Source organism: Oncorhynchus keta, chromosome 2 (assembly GCF_023373465.1).
Source record: "Oncorhynchus keta strain PuntledgeMale-10-30-2019 chromosome 2, Oket_V2, whole genome shotgun sequence".
Lineage (NCBI taxonomy): Eukaryota > Metazoa > Chordata > Actinopteri > Salmoniformes > Salmonidae > Oncorhynchus > Oncorhynchus keta.
Genome location: NC_068422.1, coordinates 41,906,191 through 41,929,668, shown reverse-complemented (window position 1 = coordinate 41,929,668; position 23,478 = coordinate 41,906,191). Strand labels below are relative to the sequence as shown.

Below are 23,478 nucleotides of genomic sequence, written 5' to 3'. Positions count from 1 at the left end.
AACTTGTTCTGACACACACACACACACACACACACATCATGTGAGCGTGCCAGAGAAGCTGAGAGGCCAGGTGATGTCAGTCTGATGTACCAGGTGATGTCAGACGTCTCCCTTGCCTGTGGTAACGCTGCTGTCGTCCTTCATTGTGTGTGTGTGTGTGTGTGTGTGTGTGTGTGTGTGTGTGTGTGTGTGTGTGTGTGTACGTTTGTGTGTACGGAGTAATCAGAGACAGGGGCACCTGCAGCTGTTGACAAGCCTCTTGCCTGTATCCACCCCTCCCTCCCTGGTGTGTCAAGTTGAATGACCTCACACCTGTGTCTTGGTCTGGCTGGTTGTCCCCTACAGATGTTGACGAGTGTCTGGACGACCCGGAGCTGTGTTCCCCACACGGGGAGTGTCTCAACGCCGAGGGCTCCTTCTACTGTGTCTGTGAGAGAGGCTTCGCTGCAGGCCAGGACACACACACCTGTGAAGGTACAGTAGAATACGACGCGCCGCGTCTTCCTCTGTAGTTGTTGTAGCTCTGTTTCTGTGGCCCGAGAGGACTGGTGGTACAGTATATTATACGCTGTTAGAGTGGTTAGGTGTGTTAGGAGGCGGCTCACTGAGTCACTCATTTTGTCACGCGTTCACACGGTCATTCTCTCACGTCACTCTCTCACGTCACTCTTTCTTGAGCGTGTGCACACACTATGCACACACATGCAGTGTGTGTAGTACTGGGTAAATGCACATACAGTAAATTCCATTTACGCACCTTTTTTTATTACCTTATTTTGCGCAAGAGTTTACCCAACTTTTTTTTTTTTACTACTTCAGCACTACACGCACACACACACACACGCACACACACACACACACACACACACACACACACACACACACACACACACACACACACACACACACACACGCACACACAAAAACACACACAAAAACACACACAGTCATACGTACACAATCAAATCAAATCAAAAATCAAATTTTATTTGTCACATACACATGGTTAGCAGATGTTAATGCGAGTGTAGCGAAATGCTTGTGCTTCTAGTTCCGACAATGCAGTAATAACCAACAATTCCAAAACTACTGTCTTATACACAGTGTAAGGGGATAAAGAAAATGTACATAAAGATATATGAATGAGTGATGGTACAGAGCAGCATAGGCAAGATACAGTAGATGGTATCGAGTACAGTATATACATATGAGATGAGTATGTAAACAAATCTTTCCTCAACACCCGTTGTTAAAGTTGTGGTTTGATTGACAGCAGTCCCATGTTTGGCTGTAGTTTCCTCTGGTTCAACTGATTGTCTATCTGACAATCAGTTAGTTGGATGCTTGTCTAACGCCTCTGTATGCTGCCGCCTGGTCCCTCCGCACTTCCGGCTCTGTCTCTCTCCCTGCCGTTGCCTTGATGCTCCTGGAAGAGAGTGGCTTTCATTTCTTTCACATATGGCTCCGGCTATTTTTCCACCAAAGACCTTCATGCCAGGAGTCTTGCCCCGTGCCAGAGTTGTTTTAAATGCCCTTTCCTGCCGTAAAAAAAATAGAAAAAACAAAGAAGGAAGCCTTTGAGCTCGCTGTCTAGACGAGGAGGAATACTTTCTGCTGTACTCTGTTACTCCTGATTTATGCAGGAGCTCAGGCTCAGTCAGTGAGGTCCTGTGTGTGTGTGTGTGTGTGTGTGTGTGTGTGTGTGTGTGTGTGTGTGTGTGTGTGTGTGTGTGTGTGTGTGTGTGTGTGTGTGTGTGTGTGTGTGTGTGTGTGTGTGTGTGTGTGTGTGTGTGTGTGTGTGTGTGTGTGTGTGTGTGTGTGCGTGCGTGCGTGCGTGCGAGTCTGTGTGTGTGTACGGAGTGGCGGACAACATATTCCACACTTACCACTACAATTGACAGTTTTTGGTCCGAATCTGCAGTCATCCAATTTTCTCTTTTCATGTAATTTCACTAATCCCATTACTAAGGAAATGAATTAGGCGGATGCTCCATAGTATGTGAGCATCCTCCTGCATGTTGTGTAAGTCTAGAAAGCAGAGTTAACAGCAGATGGCTTTCGCAGGTGTCATCACTGAGACTGAACTACAGACACATGATCCTCCCAAGCTGAAAGGAGGCAAGCAGAGAAATAGCATTTACTGTTAGGGGAGTTCTCCTCTCCTCCCTGTGATATAAACATGTTTTCAGCCTGAACATGGCTCCATGATAAGGCCCCCTGAGGTGGGGCCCCGACCTTGTTTGATCCTGGGAACACGGGCCCAGTGAACCAGCAACAGGACAGGGGCCATAAAACACCTCAGCGCCCCCCAACTCAGCCCCCCCCCCCTGTTTATATTGGACAAGTAGAACCACAGCTGAGGAGCAGACTGGGACTGAGGCCTGGAACACAATAAAAGCAGAGGGGTCATGGCTCCCTGCTCCTCTACCCAGATCCAAGCTTGGCTTAAGCACCGTAATACCCCCACAGACTGTCCTCCCCTGTAACAGCCAAAGGATGTTCTGACCCCTCGAAGAAGAATGGTTGGGCTTCAGGGAGGGCCTGTTTGACAGCCAGGTTGAATTGTGTCCAGTTGAGATCAAGAGGAAGATGTAACCCGCTTTGGCCTGTCCTATCTGCTTCGTGGTTGTCTCTCCCTGTCTCTTTCATCTCTAGGCTCTTATGGCGGGATGCTGTTTCTTTGAGTCTCAGTCAACGGACATTCAGGGTATTCAAAGACATCAAAGTCCTTGGACTCCAAGAAAGGTGTTGGATGTTTGTTTCCAACACCCCCTTTGAGAAGGTCTTTGTTGGCATGTGAAGTGGTACATACCGGTATGCCGAGCGTGACTGTGTGTTTCTTTGCAGATATGGATGAGTGCTCGGATGACACCAGGTGTGTTGGCGGCTCCTGTGAGAACAGCCAGGGTTCCTACAGATGCCAGTGTGACACTGGCTACCGCCTGCAGCCAGACACTGACACATGCCTGGGTTGGTAACACAACTACATATCCCATCATTCTCTATACCGATCATGATATCCCGAGGACTGCAATTCAAGCATCGCTACTGTGTTTCACTTCAGTGGGGCGTACAGGTGTTTAGCTGAGTGTTGACTGGGGTACTGTGGTGCTGTGCTCTCCCAGATATCGATGAGTGTGCAGAGATGGGCCAGAGTATCTGTGGGGCGTGGCTCTGTGAGAACACAGAGGGCTCCTATAGGTGTGTGGTGGACTGCCCCCCCGGACACGACCGTGGCCCAGAAGGCATCTGTGTTGGTGAGTCAGCATCACGGGGGCATCAAAAAGGAGGCCACAGCCATGCCAACTTTCCGTTGCTTCAGCTGCTGCCCCATCCAATTCTTTGAAATGCCAATCAAGTGACTTACTTTGTGCTTCTCTTCTACCCATCAATGTATCTCATCTTACCCTCCTCCATCCATCCATCCTTTCACCCATCCATCCATCCATCCATCAAAACTCACCCTCCTCCTTCACCCATCAACACGCCTTTCCATGCTGTTCCCCATCTTCAAACATTTCTGTTCTGTCCTATCAACTCTGCTTTGTAATAGACACTGATCACCACAAAGAGTCAACTTGACTTGACCCCTGTACATGTATGGGGTGGTGGGGGGGTGGGTCTTCTAACGGAGTTGTACTGTCTCTTTGGTCCAGCTAACTAAAGCTGTTTCTCTCCGAATTAACTCCACAGAACAGGTCCCTCATTGACCATAGTAACTCACTCTGAGCATCTGTCGTGAGGCAGCAACATTACATACGTTGCATTTGCTTGTTTGGGAGTCAGGCGGTTGTTTGCACTGTTTGGGTTACACCGTGTTCCAGCTACAGTTTAGAGTGCTCTGTTTGCTCAGCTCAGCCAAGAGGATGTTTGTGTGTGAAGTGTTTTGTCTATCACTCTCCATGAAATCCCTAGTGTTAAAATTTGAGCATTTTTTATTATAATCTTCGTAGGGTGTGGAGTCTGATGTGCACACACACACACACACACACACACACACACACACACACACACACACACACACACACACACACACACACACACACACACACACACACACACACACACACACACACACACACACACACACACACACACACACACACACACACACACACACACACACACACACACACTCTCTTTTTCAGTGTATGGATCTGCCTTTTGTTTATTTAGCTCTTGCCTCTGTGTGTTCGTGGTGTGCTGCACTCTTCTGATTGACCTCAACTCCGGACACGTTGTCAGCTTGAACTCTGGATGTTCATACTCATCGCAATGGCACCAGTGAGAGATGTGCTTCAAACCTGAGACTAGTTCCACTGCAGCTCAGTGGGTGCTGTTCTGTGGGTCAACTGGTCCTAACTGTGGGACCACCTTTGCCACTGAGACTGTAAAGAAGAGTGGCTAACTAGCCCTTGACCCTCCTCCTCCTCGTTTTGCAGATATTGATGAGTGCAACGTCAACGCCACGGTGTGTGGTAACCACGGCTTCTGTGAGAACACGGTCGGTTCCTTCCGCTGCCTGTGTGACCGGGGCTACCAGGAGTCCCAGGAGGGCCTCGGCTGCGTGGGTGAGTAGGAGTGGTGTGTGTGTGTACTTTACTATACTTGTAGTACCAAAAGTCCTCACAAGAATAGTAAATCGACAACAATTCAAAGAAGTGAGTACATTTTGCAGGTCCTCACTTGTAAAAAGGCTGTTTTAGGCTTAGCGGTTGGGGTTAGAATTATGGTTAGGAGTTAGGGTTAGGGGTTAAGGTAAGGGTTAGGTTTAGGTTCAGGGTTAGGAGTGAGAGAAAGTAGGTTTTTGAAAAGGAATCAATTGTTGGTCCCCAAAAAGACCTCACAACAATAGTAAGAATTAGATGTGCGTGGGTGTGCGTGGGTGGTTGTGTGGGTGTTGGGGGTGGTTGTGTGGGTTTTGAGGGTGGTTGTGTGGGTGTTGGGGGTGGTTGGGTGGGTGTTGGGTGTGGTTGTGTGGGTGTTGGGGGTGGGTGTTGGGGTTGGCTGTGTGGGTGTTGGGGGTGGTTATGTGGGTGTTGGGGGTGGTTGTGTGGGTGTTGGGTGGGTGTTGGGGGTGGTTGGGTGGGTATGGGGGTGGTTGGGTGGGTGTTGGGGGTGGTTGGGTGTCTGGGGAAGGGGGGTTACAAAAAAGTCCCAAGAGGGCCAGAGAAGGAATGAAGACAGTAGTGTATGACATGGGCATGGATAGGTCTGCTTCTTCGTAGAGACCATCTGGTATAGTCTTTAGTACATCGACAGTATGTGCTAGAATATACTGAACAGTTGGCTCCTGCTTTGACTTAGAGCAAAGCCACTGCAAGTTTTAGTTCAAATTTTCAATGACATTATGGTCTATCATTTGATATATTTTTGGTCTGATACTCAGAAGCGCCTATTTCATGTCAGTACATGTGTGTGCTTTGATGATATAGGTGCTCATTCTTTGCAAGGAAGTTACAAGGCTTTCCTTGAAGGGTCCTGCTGAAAGCACTGGAACACTCTGATGGCTAAAACGTCTGCTCCCGCCTCGAGAACTTCAGCGGGGTTGTCATGACGACGGGAGGACAGCTCACCCCTATTATGGACACGCTGGGTAGTCTGCCATGGCTGTGTCTGCCATGGATGTGTCTGCCAACCGAGAATACCGACAGTAACCTTTTAATCTTCAAATGAGATTTATTTTCTGACTCAGTGACAACTGCTGTCGCCGTTTTGCCAATTATAAACATGAAGAGGTCCATGCAAAGCAATAGGAAGTATGATTGAGTGTATTTCCCTGACAGCTTTTTTTCCCTCTGAAGTGTGTTGTTGGTGGCAGTGCTAGACACGTATGCGCCATGCGTCATGCTTCTCTTAAAGATAGTATAAGCACTGTAGACATTTAAATCATATGTCATGAAAGACTTGAATGTAATGATGTGGTATGGGCCATATTGAGGCAGATTGATGGGACTTTAAATACTCCTGTCCTCTCAAATTTGGACAGTGGTTTCCCTCTCTGCAGGAAAAAAAGAAGAAAAAAAAGATGGCAGACGCTTGATTGATGTGACCATTTATTTTCATTCAATTTGAAGGTGTAGCTGGCGTTCTCTGTGATGTTTTAGACCTATCCCCACCGTGTCTGCAGTGCTCCTCAGACCCTGGGATTGGAAACGCACCGGAGCTTAGACTCTTAGCCAAGCTGTCTCCCACACATGGGCACACACACTCCGCTGCAGTGAAAGTGATGGAGCCGGAGCCATGAAGCTGTATGGCAGCTGTCTGTCTTTCTGTCGGTGTGAGTCCGGGGCCTCTGGTTCCTGTCTGCTTAACCTCACTGAAGAGAAAGATTGACTATAAGACCTAGATTTGTGTTTACATTTTCGCCATTTGATTTGTTTCGAGACTGGAGCTATCTGAATACGATCTATTCACTGAATGTACAAAACATTAAGAACACCTTCCTAATATTGAGTTGCACCCCCTTCTTTTGCCCTCAGAATAGCCTAAATGTGTTGGGGCATGGACTCTAGAATGTGTTGAAAGTGTTCCGCAGGGATGCTGCCCCATGCTGACTCCAATGCTTCCCACACTTCTGTCAAGTTGGCTGGATGTCCTTTGGCTGGTGAAGCATTCTTCATGCACACAGGAAACTGTTGAGTGTGAAAAACCCAGCAGGGGTACAGTTTTTAGCCTGGCACCTACTAGCCTGGCATCTACCTAGTTCAAAGGCACTTCAATCTTTTGCCTTGCCCATGCACCCTCTGAATGGCACACGTACACATCCATGTCTCAGTTGTCTCAAGGCTTAAAAATCCTTCTTTAACCTGTCTCCTCCCCTTCATCTACACTGATTAAAGTGGATTTAACAAGTGACATCAATAAGGGATCACAGCTTTCACCTGGTCAGTTTGTCATGGAAAGAGCAAGTGTTCATAATGTTTTGTACGCTCAGTGTAGGTTGCACTCAATTTTCTTTCTTGATGTGATATACCGCATGTGTGGTCGACCAGGTTATTTCTCAGTCAATAGCTTTTTCTGGTCAGGGCTGTGCTGTTGTGGCACCGCTAACTGTCAATGATGCGTGGCGTTCATTTCAGCCTCGGGGCGCAGTGAGAAAAGGTGAGAGTGTTCTGTCAGAAAGTCAGATCCCTGCCACCAAATCAAACCATCATCCTGGATTAATGTCTTCCTCAGCCAAGCCAGTGGGCATTGAGGACATTCTTCCGCAGACACAAAGAAAGCCAGTTCTCACTCAATCAGCAGAATGCCATTTTGTTTGTAGCTTTCAATTTCATTCTCATAGTTTGAGGGGGTTTGGGTGAGTGGGGGGGATCGCAATCAGATAGAGAGTCAGTGAGTTCATGTTTTGGGACAAGGTGAAGAATTGGAGCTTGTTTGTCTTGTTTTTTAAAAACTGGGCCCATGCAGTTTCCATCTTTAAAATTTTCCTCCTACAGGAAGGCCTGTCAGAGGCCTGAAAGTGGGTCACAGGCACTCCCCTATTGAAGCTGATAGAACACTTCCTCCAGCCAGATCTCTCCCCTGACCTGTGCGCGCACACACACACACACACACACACACACACACACACACACACACACACACACACACACACACACACACACACACACACACACACACATGCACGCACTCCACGCAACAAACACACACACACACAGTCATGCAAACTTACACGTATGGTCTCTCTTGCTTTCTCTCTCTCTCTCACACACACTCTCCATCTGTACCTTGGCAAGTGTTGGTTGGTCCCACCCCAGCCCTGTACAGCCAGCTGCCTCCATTCTCCTGCCAGCCCATCATTCTGTTGTGTCTTGCACAGATGGGCTCGCTTTCCCCCCCGAAACTATTGGAAGTAGTCCACAACCAACCCCTTCTCTCCCCCCGCTCCTCTCCCTGTCTCTGGTTACCCCTGGACAGATGAACCCCTGAGCCTCTGGGATTGTTTGCTGCTTCCCAGATTAAGAGGCTGTTTTGGAGTTCAACGACTTTGTGTTGGGATTCAGTGTTGTTTGGTAGATATTCTTCAGACTGGGAATCAGATAACGTAGCTTATCTGTCTGTGTCCTTTCATTTCACAGTTCATGTCATTGAACTGAACTCTCTGTCACTGTCAAGTGATTTAAGTGACACGTTTCATTGACAGTACTCCCTCTCTCTCCCTCTAGTCCAGCTGCAACGTTGATCAAGATTCAACCAGCTTTTTCTCATTCTGCTGGACTGAGGTTGGGGTAGGGATACCAGTTGGGGCTGAACCCAGATGGTGAATGTGCAAGGCGAACAAGGTGCTTCAGGGTCACGCCAGACAGACTGGCTTTTAATGAGGGCACTGCGGTGCGGGCTAAAACCAGAGAAGCAGCAGCAGGTTTTAATGTCAGCTAATGAATTATAGATTCTCCTCAGTAGCGGTGCGCGTTGAGCTGAGCGTTGAGGAAGGTTTGTAACTAGAGGCGGGACAGGAGGGACTTTTTATTTTTTATTTTTGTCTGCTTCCTGCATTGTGTACCTGGCCGTTAATGAGCTTTCCAATCCGTGGCAGCAGATGTATGCGGTGGCGGTCATCGTGGAAGGGTATGCCAAGCCATCTGTGCTCTGAATCAAACTATGATACAGTCTCTATGGCTCTTGCGACTGGCTATTTCTGCCCAGTCACATACTGAATTAACAACAATAAAGTTAACTACGCAGGAAAGCATGTTTGCCTCTGCGTGCATAAAAATAAGTTGTATATAGCCATGGAAATAGAGCCAAGGTTAAATCCTTCTTCTAACGAGCCTATCTGTACTATACTGTAACTCAGCGTTTCTCTACGTTTACACATGAAAACATCATTTCCATTGGCTGGGCAGTAGAGATGTACTATATAGCCAAATTGTGGTAAACCTAAATGTGATCGACCGGCTCGATTCGGTCTTATATTGCAACATTTTAAATTGATTTTTTAAAAACATTGGTTGAAATTGATTTGGAGCTAGAACATGGTAAACCGTACACTGCAGTTGAGGAACAATGGGAAAGTAATTCTGCTTTGAAAGTTGATCAACTTGAAACCCCACTTTTGAGAAAATGGCCCTTGAATGTTTAGGTACACCTACTGGTGAGCTCTTCTTTGTCTACACCCATTCAGCATTGTTCACACCCTCTTAAGCCTTAGCCCCACCCATCTCTTTAAGGATTCACATGCGGGGCTTAACAGAGTGAGTACGGTAGTGTACTAAACAACCAAAGATTTCAAGTCTAAAGGTTGGTTTATACTACGTCTATCGACATGCTTGTAGACAGTTGTCGCAGTGACATCACGAACATTCTATTGTTGTCCGACATAAAACTTGTCGCTAGGAAAAAGTACAAACACAAAAACGACAGGCTGCATGACATCAGCAGCCTGGTGGTTCAAAATAGCATGACAGGCGTATTTTAACACCAATAAACCCACCTGTTTAAAAATTAATTTTGTATGTGTCAATCTAGCAAACCAGGTAACTAAAAGCAATTTTCTAAACAATATTTTGGTTAGTATCTAGCTTGTTATGTTAGCCAGTTCAAATAATGGCCATATCATATTGCTGACAATGCCTTAACTTTAGCTAATTTGTATTTCTTATTAGAGGAAAATAAACTCATAACAAGATCATTATTTACAAGTTAATGGTGAGCTAATTACAGAAAATAGCTTACGGTTGGGAGTGTAATGAAATAAAAGTAGGGCATTTTACTGGAGAATTTTAGAACTCTCTTGTTGGCCTAACATTATATCCTAATTTGACTTTGGTGCAGGTCATGTTGCTCCTCACATTACCGTCTCTGGTAAATGCACACCATATAAAATCAAATCAATGTTTATCTGTCACATGCACAGGATACAGAAGGTGTAAACGGTACAGTGAAATGGTTACTTACATAGTGGAGTCTTTTGTTTAGACATGTAGCTAGCTAGCTTAACAATTAACCATAATCCCAACTCATAACGTTACTAAACTGCATGAAGCTGCATGTAGCTAAAGCTAATCAACTAGGTTCAATGTTAGCTCGCTAGCTAACGTTAGGCTATAACTAGCAATAGAAATGGTTCTGAGATACGAATAATATCACTAAACAGATCATACATGTAACGTTAGCTAGCGAGCCAGCCAGCTAACGTTAGCTAACTTGCAATGAAACGACTTTCTGACAATATTTGAAACTTATAATATCTGAAAATGTAGCTAGCTAGACTCTCTTACCCATATACATGGATGAACGCTTCTCCCTCTCTGTCATGGATGCCATGGTTGCCCTTAGTTTGAAGATGTAATCCAGAGACAGGTGTTTTATACAACAGCCTTTGTGTGTTCTCTTTAAGACTCCCTCCGCATAATCAAACGCCTGAACTTTCTACATCTCCTTAGCTTCCACTGAGCATTCCACATATTTCAAAACTCGGTCCTCCAGAAAGTGGAGAGCATTAGCAACATTATCACAGTTCTTTGTGATAACTTGCAAAAAAGCAGCGTTTAGAAAGGATGACCTTCACATACTGAGCAGCTCATGTGAAAGACAGAAGCGCGCTGCATGGAATCTGAACTCTTCTCTCGGCATGTCCAGCCCATCCATTATCTTGGCCAGTCATGGTTAGAGGGAAGGTTCCTGTCTTTTTTTGTGTGGCTATACCAACTAGGCTCATAATTGTGAAGTTTTGACCCTCGCCATACACCTAGTTTCCTGAAAGGAGTCACAGATACGTGAGGACAGAATACACTGAAATGGAAAACAAATTTTCCTCCAAATGGTAGTCCCATTCCGCTGAGCGGGAAAGGCCGTGAAACATATTGAAATATATTATCCTATGAAGAAAAATCTGCCTTTTCCATTGTCGTTCTGGACCTCTCCCCTTTTTAGTGCTCCCCTATTGCGACACACCCACTCTCTTCCTCCCCGCTCTCTCCTTAACACTTTCTAGCTCATTGACAAACTGGCCCACACCCCAGTGTGAAGTATTGGATAGGGTGTTGGGAATGCAGAGCAGCTCAGAGCACGTCGGAACCACAAGACTTTGTTGTCTTTTTACATTAAGCTCCACGTCGGGGTTGATGTATGTGTTTTCTCTGCACGTTGGTTCATAACTGGAGAGACATACATGGATGGATGCACAGCTACAACCACAGCCAGGTCAAAGGAAAACAGACCATGTTATTGGAGTGTGAAATAGATATTTGAGTGTTTTTCTTCCTCAATGTATTCACAAGGCCTATTCATTGATTTTGAAAACATTGAGTGTTTTGTTTAAGAAAAAATCTATTTCCAAGAGTATATCACCAGCTCCCCATACAGTACACCACTTAGTATCTTAATGTATCTTTATTAGCTACTTGTCTTGTGAATGAAACCACACATGCCAAATATGTGAGATGTTATGTAAATAAGATGCATCCTGTGACTATGCTCATTAGTGCTAACCGCTAACCAAGGTGTTGTGTTCTCCCTGCAGATGTGAATGAGTGTGAATTGCTGAGCGGTGTGTGTGGCGAGGCCCTGTGTGAGAACGTGGAGGGCTCGTTCCTGTGTATGTGTTCCGACGAGGACCAGGAGTACAACCAGATGACCGCCAAGTGCAGTCCCGCTCCCACAGGTGACCCCACACATTGCCTGAAGAGAAATTAAGCTTATATAAAGCACAGTTTTAAATGTTTCATTTTAAATATTGAACATCGAGTGGTAGCGCATTGTCTCAGAGGACAATATTAACCTTTAATAGCTTGGAGTTTCATTTGAGGGGAGTGGTGCTCTGATGAATGAGGGGGCCTGGCTCTGTTTAACAACACAGCCGCGGGTTAGGGGCCTCCTCTGTCTTTGCCTCAGTGTAAAACCCTAATGAGAAACAGAGCCAACGGTGTGTCTTGTCTGTCTGATGGATATACTGTATAATACAGGGCTTTAGGTCCCAAAGCTCAACATTAACCTGGGCTCCTTGTCAGACTTAACCCGATGACCTCAGGTATGTTCTCTCACCTCTGAGAACACTCCCAAATATTTAAGGAGGATAGTTTATCATTATATAATGTTAGGAATTAGAGCATGTTCTGTGCTCACAACCACAGACGTTACGTAATAGTAGGATTGCTTTAGAAGAATGTAAAAAAAAAAAGCCATTTCCATGTTGAAGCAATAAAAGCTGTTTTTCTGAGAATGGGCAATTAGATATGAATCTCTGGTAATCTCTAATTGTCAGAGGCATTTACAGATCACAAAACTGTGATAAAGACACCGCTGTGTGTGTGTGTGTGTGTGTGTGTGTGTGTTCATGTGCGTACGTGCATGTGGAGGGTTTGGGGGAAACCAAGGAGAGGAGATGGAGATAGGGGGGGGGTTGTTCTCTTCTCTCCAGGTATATCATTAAAGCAGTGCGAAGACCCAGATCACAGTCATCATGTGGCCCATCTCTCCATCAGGCTGGAATTGTCCCAGTTTACGAGAGAGTCTCATTCCTCCTGGGTTAACCCATTTTTAGCTCTCAGAAAAAAACGTTACTCCTTCACGCCCACAACTGCAAATATTACTGAACACTTATTGTTGATCTATTCATGTGTAACCATGTTTCTTCTCCCCTGTTTGCCCCAGCCTCGTCAGTAGAGAGGAAGGAGTGTTACTACAACCTCAATGATGAGAACCTGTGTGAGAACGTGCTGACCAGTAGTGTCACCATGGAGGAGTGCTGCTGTACGCTGGGGGCAGGCTGGGGGGACAACTGTGAGGTGCACCCCTGCCCCGTCCAGGGCACTGGTGAGGAAGCACACACATGAACACACAGACACCCGTATTATATCCACACACACACACACTACTTATTACACATATTCTTGTCTATCTCTTCGACAGATCAGTTTTCCCAGATGTGTCCAGCTGGGAGAGGCAATGTACCCACTGGTGACGCTGTGTTCGGAGTGACCGCAGCCGAGAGTTATAAAGGTATGTGAACTCAGAGACCCAGTATAGGCTGAGCGGAGCCTTGGCTCACAACGGTAGTGTTCAGAGAATGCTGTGAGAACCTCATGAATCAGATAATGAGGTCGCAACAAACCCCACGATTTTGAATGGCTTGTGTCTGTGCTCTTGTCGTGTAAGTGTTTGTTTACGTGTGTGTCCCTGTCTGTGGTCTCTGAATCTCAGCCTTGGAATCACAGAGCAGAAATACCAGCTTTAGATGTCTGGAGACATATGACCTCCACATCTTCTCCTCTCCCCTCTCTCCTGCTTTTTTCCCTTTCTCCTTTCTCTCCCTCTGTCCTCTACTTTCCCTCTGTCCTCTTCTCTCCCTCTGTCCTCTTCTATCCCTCTGTCATCTTCTCTCCCTCTGTCCTCTTCTATCCCTCTGTCCTCTTCTCTCCCTCTGTCCTCTTCTCTCCCTCTGTCCTCTTCTATCCCTCTGTCCTCTTCTATCCATCATTCCTCTTCTCTCCCTCTGTCCTCTTCTCTCCCTCTGTCCTCTTCTATCCCTCTGTCCTCTTCTCTCCCTCTGTCCTCTTCTCTCCCTCTGTCCTCTACTTTCCCTCTATCCTCTTCTCTCCCTCTGTCCTCTTCTATCCCTCTGCCCTCTTCTATCCCTCTGTCATCTTCTCTCCCTCTGTCCTCTTCTATCCCTCTGTCCTCTTCTCTCCCTCTGTCCTCTTCTCTCCCTCTGTCCTCTTCTATCCCTCTGTCCTCTTCTATCCATCTGTCCTCTTCTATCCATCTGTCCTCTTCTATCCCTCTGTCCTCTTCTATCCATCTGTCCTCTTCTCTCCCTCTGTCCTCTTCTCTCCCTCTGTCCTCTTCTATCCCTCTGTCCTCTTCTCTCCCTCTGTCCTCTTCTCTCCCTCTGTCCTCTTCTCTCCCTCTGTCCTCTTCTCTCCCTCTATCCTCTTCTCTCCCTCTGTCCTCTTCTCTCCCTCTGTCCTCTTCTCTCCCTCTGTCCTCTTCTCTCCATCTGTCCTCTTCTCTCCCTCTGTCCTCTTCTATCCCTCTGTCCTCTTCTCTCCCTCTGTCCTCTACTTTCCCTCTGTCCTCTTCTCTCCCTCTGTCCTCTTCTCTCCCTCTGTCCTCTTCTCTCCCTCTTCTGTCCTCTTCTATCCCTCTGTCCTCTTCTCTGTCCTCTTCTATCCCTCTGTCCTCTTCTCTCCCTCTGTCCTCTTCTTTCCCTCTTCTATCCCTCTGTCCTCTTCTCCCTCCCTCTTCTCTCCCTCTGTCCTCTTCTCTCCCTCTGTCCTCTTCTCTCCCTCTGTCCTCTTCTCTCCCTCTGTCCTCTTCTTTCCCTCTGTCCTCTTCTCTCCCTCTGTCCTCTACTTTCCCTCTGTCCTCTTCTCTCCCTCTGTCCTCTTCTCTCCCTCTGTCCTCTTCTCTCCCTCTGTCCTCTTCTCTCCCTCTGTCCTCTTCTCTCCCTCTGTCCTCTTCTCTCCCTCTGTCCTCTTCTCTCCCTCTCCTCTCCCAGCCCCTTCAAGCCTAGATTGTTCACCTGGCGCGAAAGCTAATTCATCGAACCAACAGCCTTAATTCAATCATGTCATTTATTACAGCAAGGGGAGTCTGGTAGAGAGGGGCCGGCAGCAAGTGAATGTGGTATATTCCGAGAGAGAGACTGAGACGGGCTGGGAAGGCGAGTTGCCAGACACGTTCACGTTCAGACACGTCTGGATATGTTTTCAATTAGTCAACCTGTTTGCATGGCTGATTATTGGTCTCAGTTGCAAACACCAACGCCCAACCGAAGGAAGAGTAGAGTACTGAAACGCAGAACTGTTTGTTGATAGAGGTTTTCTCTACGCCTCTCCGGATTTGCATCTCATTAAACCTTTGAGTTGGTCTCCCCTTTCTGTAAACATAAAGAGTAGAGACGGTTTGAATACTGGACCTGTATATTCCCGTTGAGTGGTATTGGTGTTCCCTCAGATTCAGCGGGGAAGTAACTGCATGATTACATTGTTGTCTAAATGGTAAGAGATGCATTGAAAATGTGTGTGTGTGTGTGTGTGTGTGTGTGTGTGTGTGTGTGTGTGTGTGTGGGCGTGCGTGCTGTTACTAAGAAACCACGGTTGTCCTCTCCCTCCCAGATGCAGATGAATGTGCGTTGTTTGGCCAGGAGATCTGTAAGGATGGTTTCTGCCTCAACAGCCCAGGGAGCTACGAGTGTTACTGTAAGACTGGCCTGTACTACGACGAGGTCAAGCTGCAGTGCAGAGGTCAGTGGGCAGGTCATTCACATTAGTTAGTGTTAATTCAGCCCAAACATACTTGATTTACTCACAACATGCTGTTTTTTTGCAACAATTAAAAAATTGGAATCGATAGCCCTCAGCCTACTAATATACCATTTCCACAGCCCTGTGTCATTAAACTGTCCGTGCACATTAAAAGCAGTTAGTGCTACTGTACCACAGCCTGTGTGTGATGGCTGGCTGGGCCAAGGTGTGTAGAGTGGGTCCCCTCCCTGGGTTAGGTGGGGGTCAGAGCAGGGTGAGAGGCAGGGTGGGGACACGGGACACTGGGGGTGACACAAGGCCAGACTGCAGTGACCTAGGGGCCAATCCCAGCAGGCTCAGGCAGCACGCCCAAACTACCAATCCGGTCAAACTGGATGGACCCTGGCCTTCTGCCGGGCCCCACACCGCACCCCTCGCCCCACACCGCACCCCAAGCCCCACACCGTAACCCTAGCCCCACATCGCAACCCTAGCCCCACACCGCACCCCTAGCCCCACATCGCACCCCTAGCCCCACACCGCACTCCTAGCCCCACATCGCACCCCTAGGCCCCCTAGCCCCACATCTCATCCCTAGCCCCACATCGCACCCCTAGCCTCACATCGCACCCCCAGCCCTCATCCCTAGCACCCCTAGCCCCACACCGCACCCCTAGCCCCACATCGCACCCCTAGCCCCACATCGCACCCCTAGCCCCACATCGCACCCCTAGCCCCACATCTCACCCTAGCCCTACACCGCACCTAGCCCCACATCTCACCCTAGCCCCACATCTCATCCCTAGCCCCACATCGCACCCCTAGCCCCACATCGCACCCCTAGCCCCACATCGCACCCTATTTACACCGCCCCTTACCCCACATCGCACCCCTAGCCCACATAGCACCCTATTTATACCCCTAGCCCCACACCGCACCCCCTAGCCCCACATCACCCCCTAGTCCCACATCACCCCCTAGTCCCACATCTCACCCCTAGCCCCACATCCTCCCTAGCACCCCCTAGCCCCACACGCCCCCTAGCCCCACATCGCACCCCTAGCCCCACCTCACTATTTACCTCCCCTAGCCCCACATCTCACCCCTAGCCCCACATCACACCCCTAGCCCCACATCACACCCCTAGTCCCACACGCCCCCTAGCCCCACACCGCACCCTCTAGCCCCACATCGCACCCTGCCCCACATCGCACCCCTAGCCCCACATCGCACCCTGCCCCACATCATACTCATTGTAACCCTAGCCCCACACGCACCCCTAGCCCCACATCTCACCCCTAGCCTCACATCGCCTTTCCCTAGCCCCACACACGCACCCCCTAGCCCCACCTGGCCCCACATCGCACCCTAGCCCCACATCTCCCTAGCCCCACATCGTACCCCTAGGCCCCACATCGTACCCCTAGCCCCACATCTCACCCCCTGGCCCTACATCATACCCCTAGCCCCACATCGCACCCCTATCCCCACATCACACCCCTAGCCTCACATCGCACCCTAGCCCCACATCCCCCTAGCCCCACATTGTACCCCCCACAGCCCCCACATTGTACCCCGTACCCCTAGCCCCACATCGTACTCCTAGCCCCACACCGCACCCCTGGCCCCACACCGTAACCCTGGCCCCACACCGTACCCACCTGGCCCCACACCGCACCCCTGGCCCCACGCACCCCCACACCGCACCCCCTGGCCCCACACCGCACCCCCTGGCCCCACACCGCACCCCTGGCCCCACACCGCACCCCCTGGCCCCCCTGGCCCCACACCGTGGCCCCACCCCCTGGCCCCACACCGCACCCCCTGGCCCCACACCGCACCCCTGGCCCCACACCCCCCTGGCCCCACACCGCACCCCCTGGCCCCACACCGCACCCTGGCCCCCACACCACACCCCTGGCCCCACACCGCACCCCTGGCCCCACCGCACCCCTGGCCCCACACTGCACCCCTAGCCCCACACCGCACCCCCTAGCCCCACACCGCACCCCTGGCCCCACATCGCACCCCTAGCCCCACATCGTACCCTAGCCCCACATCCCCCTAGCCCCACATCGCACCCCTAGCCCCACATAGTACCCTGCCCCCCTAGCCCCACACCGCACCCCTAGCCCCACATCGCACCCTAGCCCCACATCGTACCCCTAGCCCCACATTGTACCCCTAGCCCCACATTGTACCCCTAGCTTACATTGTACCCTAGCCCCACATTGTACCCACCCCTCGTACCCTAGCCCCACATCGTACCCCTAGCCCCACACCGCACCCCTGGCCCCACACCGCCCCTGGCCCCACCGCACCCCTGGCCCCAGCCCCACACCGCACCCCTGGCCCCACACCGCACCCCCTGGCCCCACACTCACCCCTGGCCCCACACACCCCCTGGCCCCACACCGCCCCCATTTACACACCCCTACCCCCCCTGGCCCCACCCCTGGCACCGCACCCCCTGGCCCCACACCGCACCCCCTGGCCCCACACCGCACCCCTGGCCCCACACCGCACCCCCTGGCCCCACACCGCACCCCTGGCCCCACACCGCACCCCCTGGCCCCACACCGCACCCCCTGGTCGGCAGCAGTGGAGTGCCCGTGGGGCCGTCTGCGGAGTTCCATCACATTTGCATTTGATTATTTGGACAGGCTGAGATTGGGGCGGAGGGTCCAGCGGAGGTTTGGCATTTTACCCTGGACGGTCCTGGTTTTACCCCGTTACGCGTGGACTAGAGAAACTAACCACTACCACCACCAGCCCTGGAGCCGTGCTCTATATGGGATATTTTTAAAAAGGGGATGGAGGGTTATTTTTGAAAGTGTAGAATATCAAGTGGATGTGTATTTCAGTTCAATGTCTGGATGGATGAAACCATTGAGTTTAAAAAATATATATATCATTTCCTCAGTAATTATGAAACCACAGGCCTGATGTGTATCTAATGTGTTCACTGTGGCTGTATATTTCAGAAATACATGGGATTTCAGTTGGGACTGAGTTACAATCCAAATAACAGGTTTATTTTTTCTAAATGTATGCAAAATAATCCCCTTGAAGCTGTATTAGTTCACCTAGAATTCACAGAAACTGCGCCGCTCGTCTCTCTCTGCAACAGACGTTTTCACGGACACGGGGGGAAACAGGTTGGAACTCTCATCGATGCGATGAAGAAAATGCAGTTGGTTTGTTAGTCATGTTCTGAGTGGGTTGATTCCTCCTCAATTCAAGTTAACCTGAAGTGTTTTACCGAGGAGCAAGCATGCGGGACACCGTTTGATGTGAGTGGATCCTTAATTGGACAGGTGACTGAGTGTGAACGGGCCCGTCGTGCCTGCCGGGGCATGTGCATTTGGTCACACTTTATTTGCATACTGCGGATAGCCCATCCGTAGATGCTCTACAGATGCACATACTATTAACAAACTGTTGATAAGCAACTACGGTTACAGCTCGGGTTCGGTTTAGAATAAGGGTAGGGGTTCAGTTTTAGGGTTAGGATAAGGGCTGGGGTTAGTAGATAGTTAGTTGAAAACGTCAGACAGTCGGTTGAGCATCTACAGATGGAATATCCAAGTGAAGTGTTCCGGTGCGTTTCCCTTGAGAATCGGGCCTGTGAGACGAACAGAACTCCCAACGGGGCCTCTTGACATCTTGGTCTCCATCTCTCTCCCTTCCTCTCCCCCCCTGCAGACATCGATGAGTGTCAGGATGAGTCGAGCTGTGTGGGGGGAGAGTGTTTGAACACACAGGGCTCCTACATGTGTTTCTGTACCCGCCCCATGGTGTTGGACTCTGACAACAAGCGCTGCGTGATCGCCCCTGAAGTGGCTGGTAAGAACCCTCAAAGAGCCTGGGTGCAAAAATAGAAGCATCCTCTCGTACTGTCTCTGTTCTTTGAAAACGTGTTCTGTTATTCTGTTGACGTCTTTCTCATGGCGATTGCATGCCTTGCCGTGTCGTAGTCGTAGTCGTAGTCGTAGTCGTAGTGTGCCTCTGATAGTGAGGTAATGGTTGTGACTGAGATGTAACGTGTCTGTTGCAGAGCAACACTCGGTGCAGACTGACTACCAGGGTATTTGCTGGCAGACGGTAACGGGCACCCGGAAGACTTGCACCAAGCCCCTAGCCAACAGAAAGACCACCTTCACAGAGTGCTGCTGTCTGCATGGAGAGGCCTGGGGCATGGACTGTGCCCTTTGCCCCCTGAAGAACACAGGTTCAACAATTACAACCCTTCCACACCAGCACTCATGTCCATCTATCAACTCTACTGTTATAATGGCTTTGTCCTTGACCTATTACGATCCATTATCTTTGGAGTGAATACACTGTGTTTACACTGTCCTGCTATGAACACTTAACATTCAGAGATCTTAAGAGTCATTTCTTCATATACGTAGAGTCATTCATTTGAGGCAGATGCTTCGTCATCTAGTCTCGTGTGCGATATAATATAGAACCCCAGACAGTATATTTCAGCTGGTCTCAGAGTGATGATGTTGGTCAGTCCTTAAACCAGACGGGCCAGGGCCTCTCAGACATCAGACCCAGGACTAGTGACACCTCATTAGGCTTGGAGTCTGCCAGCTGCCTGCTAATGCTCCTGTCTCCTGGAGCCTCTGAGATCTAGCCTGCCTGGGGCCTATCTTCTATCCTTTACCCCCCCCACACCCCTTTCCTGTTTCCTCGCCTCCCTTATCCTGGAGTGTGTCTAGGCAGGGAGGTCTGGTCTCTGATGCATGTCCTCACCATGCTGCCAGGGCAGATGGCTGCAGTGTGCATTATGGGGACCTGTGGACTGGAACATGTGGGGACAGTCCTCAGGGCTCTGAACTGGATCCTTTCCCTCCCTCCGATAAAATAAGACTGTTATTCCAACCTACTGGAAGATGGAACTGGTGGAGTTGGGGATATTTAAATGTTGAGTGATTTCCCAGCAGTTTGACTAGGAATTCGTAGCTTCATGTGAGAGTGATGTTGAACCGACAGTTTAGTGGGCCCGGTTAAGTCACGAGAGCTCTCCAGGAACGTTGCAGCTGTGCAACATAGGCCTACAGCTATGACAGTTGCACACTCTCTTTATAAAATCCGTTTTTGTTACGTCATTGAGAAACATTGACAGAAATGTCAAAGTTGCACGTCCGGGCCACTTGTAAACAGAGAGCACCTCATCAGGTTTTCAACGAACACCCTTTGGAGTTCCACTTAAGACTTCTTGTCCAACGTCGGCCAACATGGTCCCCACTCGGATCCTTAATCCTGACTGAGATGCAGGTGCTCACCCGCTGCTCTTCGCAGAGAGGACAGAACACACAGTCGGTTTGTTCTCATCAGGCCCATCCAGACCGCTCTGCGGTCCCTCTCTGATGCGTTTCCTGTGTAGACGTTCTTGTGGGAGCGAACAGAGGCCAGCAGGTGCGTGGGATTAGCAGGGGGCTGTCGGGGATGGCTGGCCATGGCGTGCAGATGAAAGACTCTGGTTTAGGTTCCCACAGTACAGTGACCAATGAGGAGGGACCTCAGAGCAGGTGTCGTGCTGTGGTGTGTGTTGAACGCCACCACGTTCAGGAGGGAAGTGGGCCGCTAGTCACAACCTGACTATTCGGTTCAGTCAAGTATCCCCTGGCTACTAAGCCAAGTGATGATGGCAATGTAATTACTTTGAAAAACCTTGTGTTGAAATTTGAATAATCTTCAGTTCTTATAAATCACAGAAACGTGTTGTGTTGATCAAACGTAGTAGGTTTTTGTCATGTTTTCTTGTCATGTCTTTATGTGTACATTGTAAATAGCGCCCAGCATCACGTGCATTCTCTAGCTCCTGATCTCAGCTGTGGTCACAGGGCTACATCTCTGTTTCAGAGAGCTGTGTCTCAGTCTCCTCTCTCCCTCTCTCTCTCTCTCAGAAGACTCTCTCTCTCCCTGAGGGCCATCTCTCTCTCAGAAGACTCTCTCTCTCCCTGAGGGCTCTCTCTCTCTCTCTCTCTCTCTCTCTCTCTCTCTCTCTCTCTCTCTCTCTCTCTCAGGGCCATGTCTCAGTCTCTCTCCTTCTCTCTCTCTCTCTCTCTCTCTCTGACTCAGTTTCTCTCTCTGAGGGCCATGTCTCAGTCTCTCTCCCTTCTCTCTCTCTCTCTCTCTGAGGGCCATCTCTCTCTCTCTCTCTGTCTCAGTTTCTCTCTCTCTGAGGGCCATGACTCAGTTTCTCTCTCTCTCTGTCTCAGAGGGCCATGTCTCAGTCTCTCTCTCTCTCTCTCTGAGGGCCATGTCTCAGTTTCTCTCTCTCTCTGAGGGCCATGTCTCAGTTTCTCTCTCTCTCTCTGAGGGCCATGTCTCAGTCTCTCTCTCTCTCTCTCTGAGGGCCATGTCTCAGTTTCTCTCTCTCTCTCTGAGGACCATGTCTCAGTTTCTCTCTCTCTCTCTGAGGGCCATGTCTCAGTTTCTCTTTCTCTCTCTCTCTCTCTCTCTGAGGGCCATGTCTCAGTTTCTCTCTCTCTCTCTCTTCTCTCTCTCTCTCTGAGGGCCATGTCTCAGTCTCTCTCTCTCTCTCTCTCTCTCTCTCTCTCTCTCTGAGGGCCATGTCTCAGTTTCTCTCTCTCTCTCTCTCTCTCTGAGGGCCATGTCTCAGTTTCTCTCTCTCTCTCTCTCTCTGAGGGCCATGTCTCAGTTTCTCTCTCTCTCTCTCCATGAGGGCCATGTCTCAGTTTCTCTCTCTCTCTCTCTCTGTCTCAGAGGGCCATGTCTCAGTTTCTCTCTCTCTCTCTCTGAGGGCCATGTCTCAGTTTCTTCTCTCTCTCTGAGGGCCATGTCTCAGTTTCTCTCTCTCTCTCTCTCTGAGGGCCATGTCTCAGTTTCTCTCTCTCTCTCTCTGAGGGCCATGTCTCAGTTTCTCTCTCTCTCTCTCTGAGGGCCATGTCTCAGTTTCTCTCTCTCTCTCTGAGGGCCATGTCTCAGTTTCTCTCTCTCTCTCTCTGAGGGGACCATGTCTCAGTTTCTCTCTCTCTCTCTGAGGGCCATGTCTCAGTTTCTCTCCTTCTCTGACAGAGGACTATGCCTCCATGTGTAACGTGCCATGTCTCAGTTTCTCTCCTCTGACAGAGGACTCTCTGAACGTGCCAGGGAGTTTCTCTCTCTCTCTCTCTCTCTCTCTCTCTCTCTCTCTCTCTCTCTCTCTCTCTCTCTCTCTCTCTCTCTCTCTCTCTCTCTCTCTCTGTCTCAGGACAGGGGCGTCCGTATGGTCGCGATGCCCTTGTGGCTGATCCCATCCAGGAGTATGAGGTCAACTTGGACTATGAACCTCGCCCCGACCAGCCTGGTGCCCTGCCCCTGTACGAGGATGAGGAGAGTGAGTGAACCAGTCCCCACCACACTGTACAACACACTGATGAAGCTGAAACATGCAGAGAGAGGGGATATGGCATGGGGAGCTTGGGACAGGCTGCCTATTCTCTCAATGATAGCTCTTTTCTGCCATCTTGTGTCCACATGAAATACTACACGCCATGACCACAAATTGTTTTCAGTTGGTAGGCACAGATGGTATTCTGTATTTTCAGTGTAACCAAGGTCCTCCAAGAACATAAAAGAGATGATTAATTATTGATTAGTTTATCTAGTCAAGCTAGTTAAATGTAGAGGATTTTTAAATCATCATTACACCACATTCAAAAATTATCATTCATTATAGCTTCATCTGACTTGGATTAATGAAACAGCTCATTCCCTGCCCCCGTCCTGCAGTCGCGTACGACGCGTTTGAGGGCCTGAGAGCGGAAGAGTGTGGCATTCTGAACGGCTGTGAGAACGGGCGCTGCGTGCGGGTACAGGAGGGCTACACCTGCGACTGCTTTGACGGGTACACCCTGGATATGTCCCGCATGGCGTGTGTGGGTAAGACATGGTTGGAGGACACACACACACACACACTGAATAGACTAGAAGGAAAATAGTACATATCTCCTACTTATTTTCCACCATAATTTGCAAATAAATTCATTAAAAATCCTACAATGTGATTTTCAGGATTTTTTTTTTCATTTTATCTGTCATAGTTGAAGTGTACCTATGATGAAAATTACAGGCCTCTCTCATATTTTTAAGTGGGAGAACTTGCACAATTGGTGGCTGACTAAATACTTGTTTTGCCCCACTGTACCTCTCCCCATCTTCACAGCAACTTGACCATTGTAACTGATCGTCCAATGTTACTCCTAAGAGTTCAGCTTCCTCAACGGTCACGCCCTTTATGTTCAACTCCAGTTGAGCGTTAGGT

General features: G+C 49.3%; 1 protein-coding gene across 1 annotated transcript in view; it reads left to right on the top strand.

The window, feature by feature from the left end:
- Positions 1–23,478, top strand: part of LOC118361335 (latent-transforming growth factor beta-binding protein 1-like) — a 139,753-nt gene that overhangs the window by 114,556 nt on the left and 1,719 nt on the right. The window contains exons 23-35 of the mRNA XM_052476912.1: positions 346–474; positions 2,848–2,970; positions 3,126–3,257; positions 4,443–4,571; positions 11,471–11,611; positions 12,601–12,762; positions 12,859–12,948; positions 15,066–15,194; positions 18,900–19,040; positions 19,252–19,425; positions 22,251–22,286; positions 22,426–22,551; positions 22,947–23,096. Of these exons, the coding sequence (XP_052332872.1) occupies positions 346–474; positions 2,848–2,970; positions 3,126–3,257; positions 4,443–4,571; positions 11,471–11,611; positions 12,601–12,762; positions 12,859–12,948; positions 15,066–15,194; positions 18,900–19,040; positions 19,252–19,425; positions 22,251–22,286; positions 22,426–22,551; positions 22,947–23,096 (1,662 nt within the window). The remainder of the gene's footprint in view (positions 1–345; positions 475–2,847; positions 2,971–3,125; positions 3,258–4,442; positions 4,572–11,470; positions 11,612–12,600; positions 12,763–12,858; positions 12,949–15,065; positions 15,195–18,899; positions 19,041–19,251; positions 19,426–22,250; positions 22,287–22,425; positions 22,552–22,946; positions 23,097–23,478) is intronic.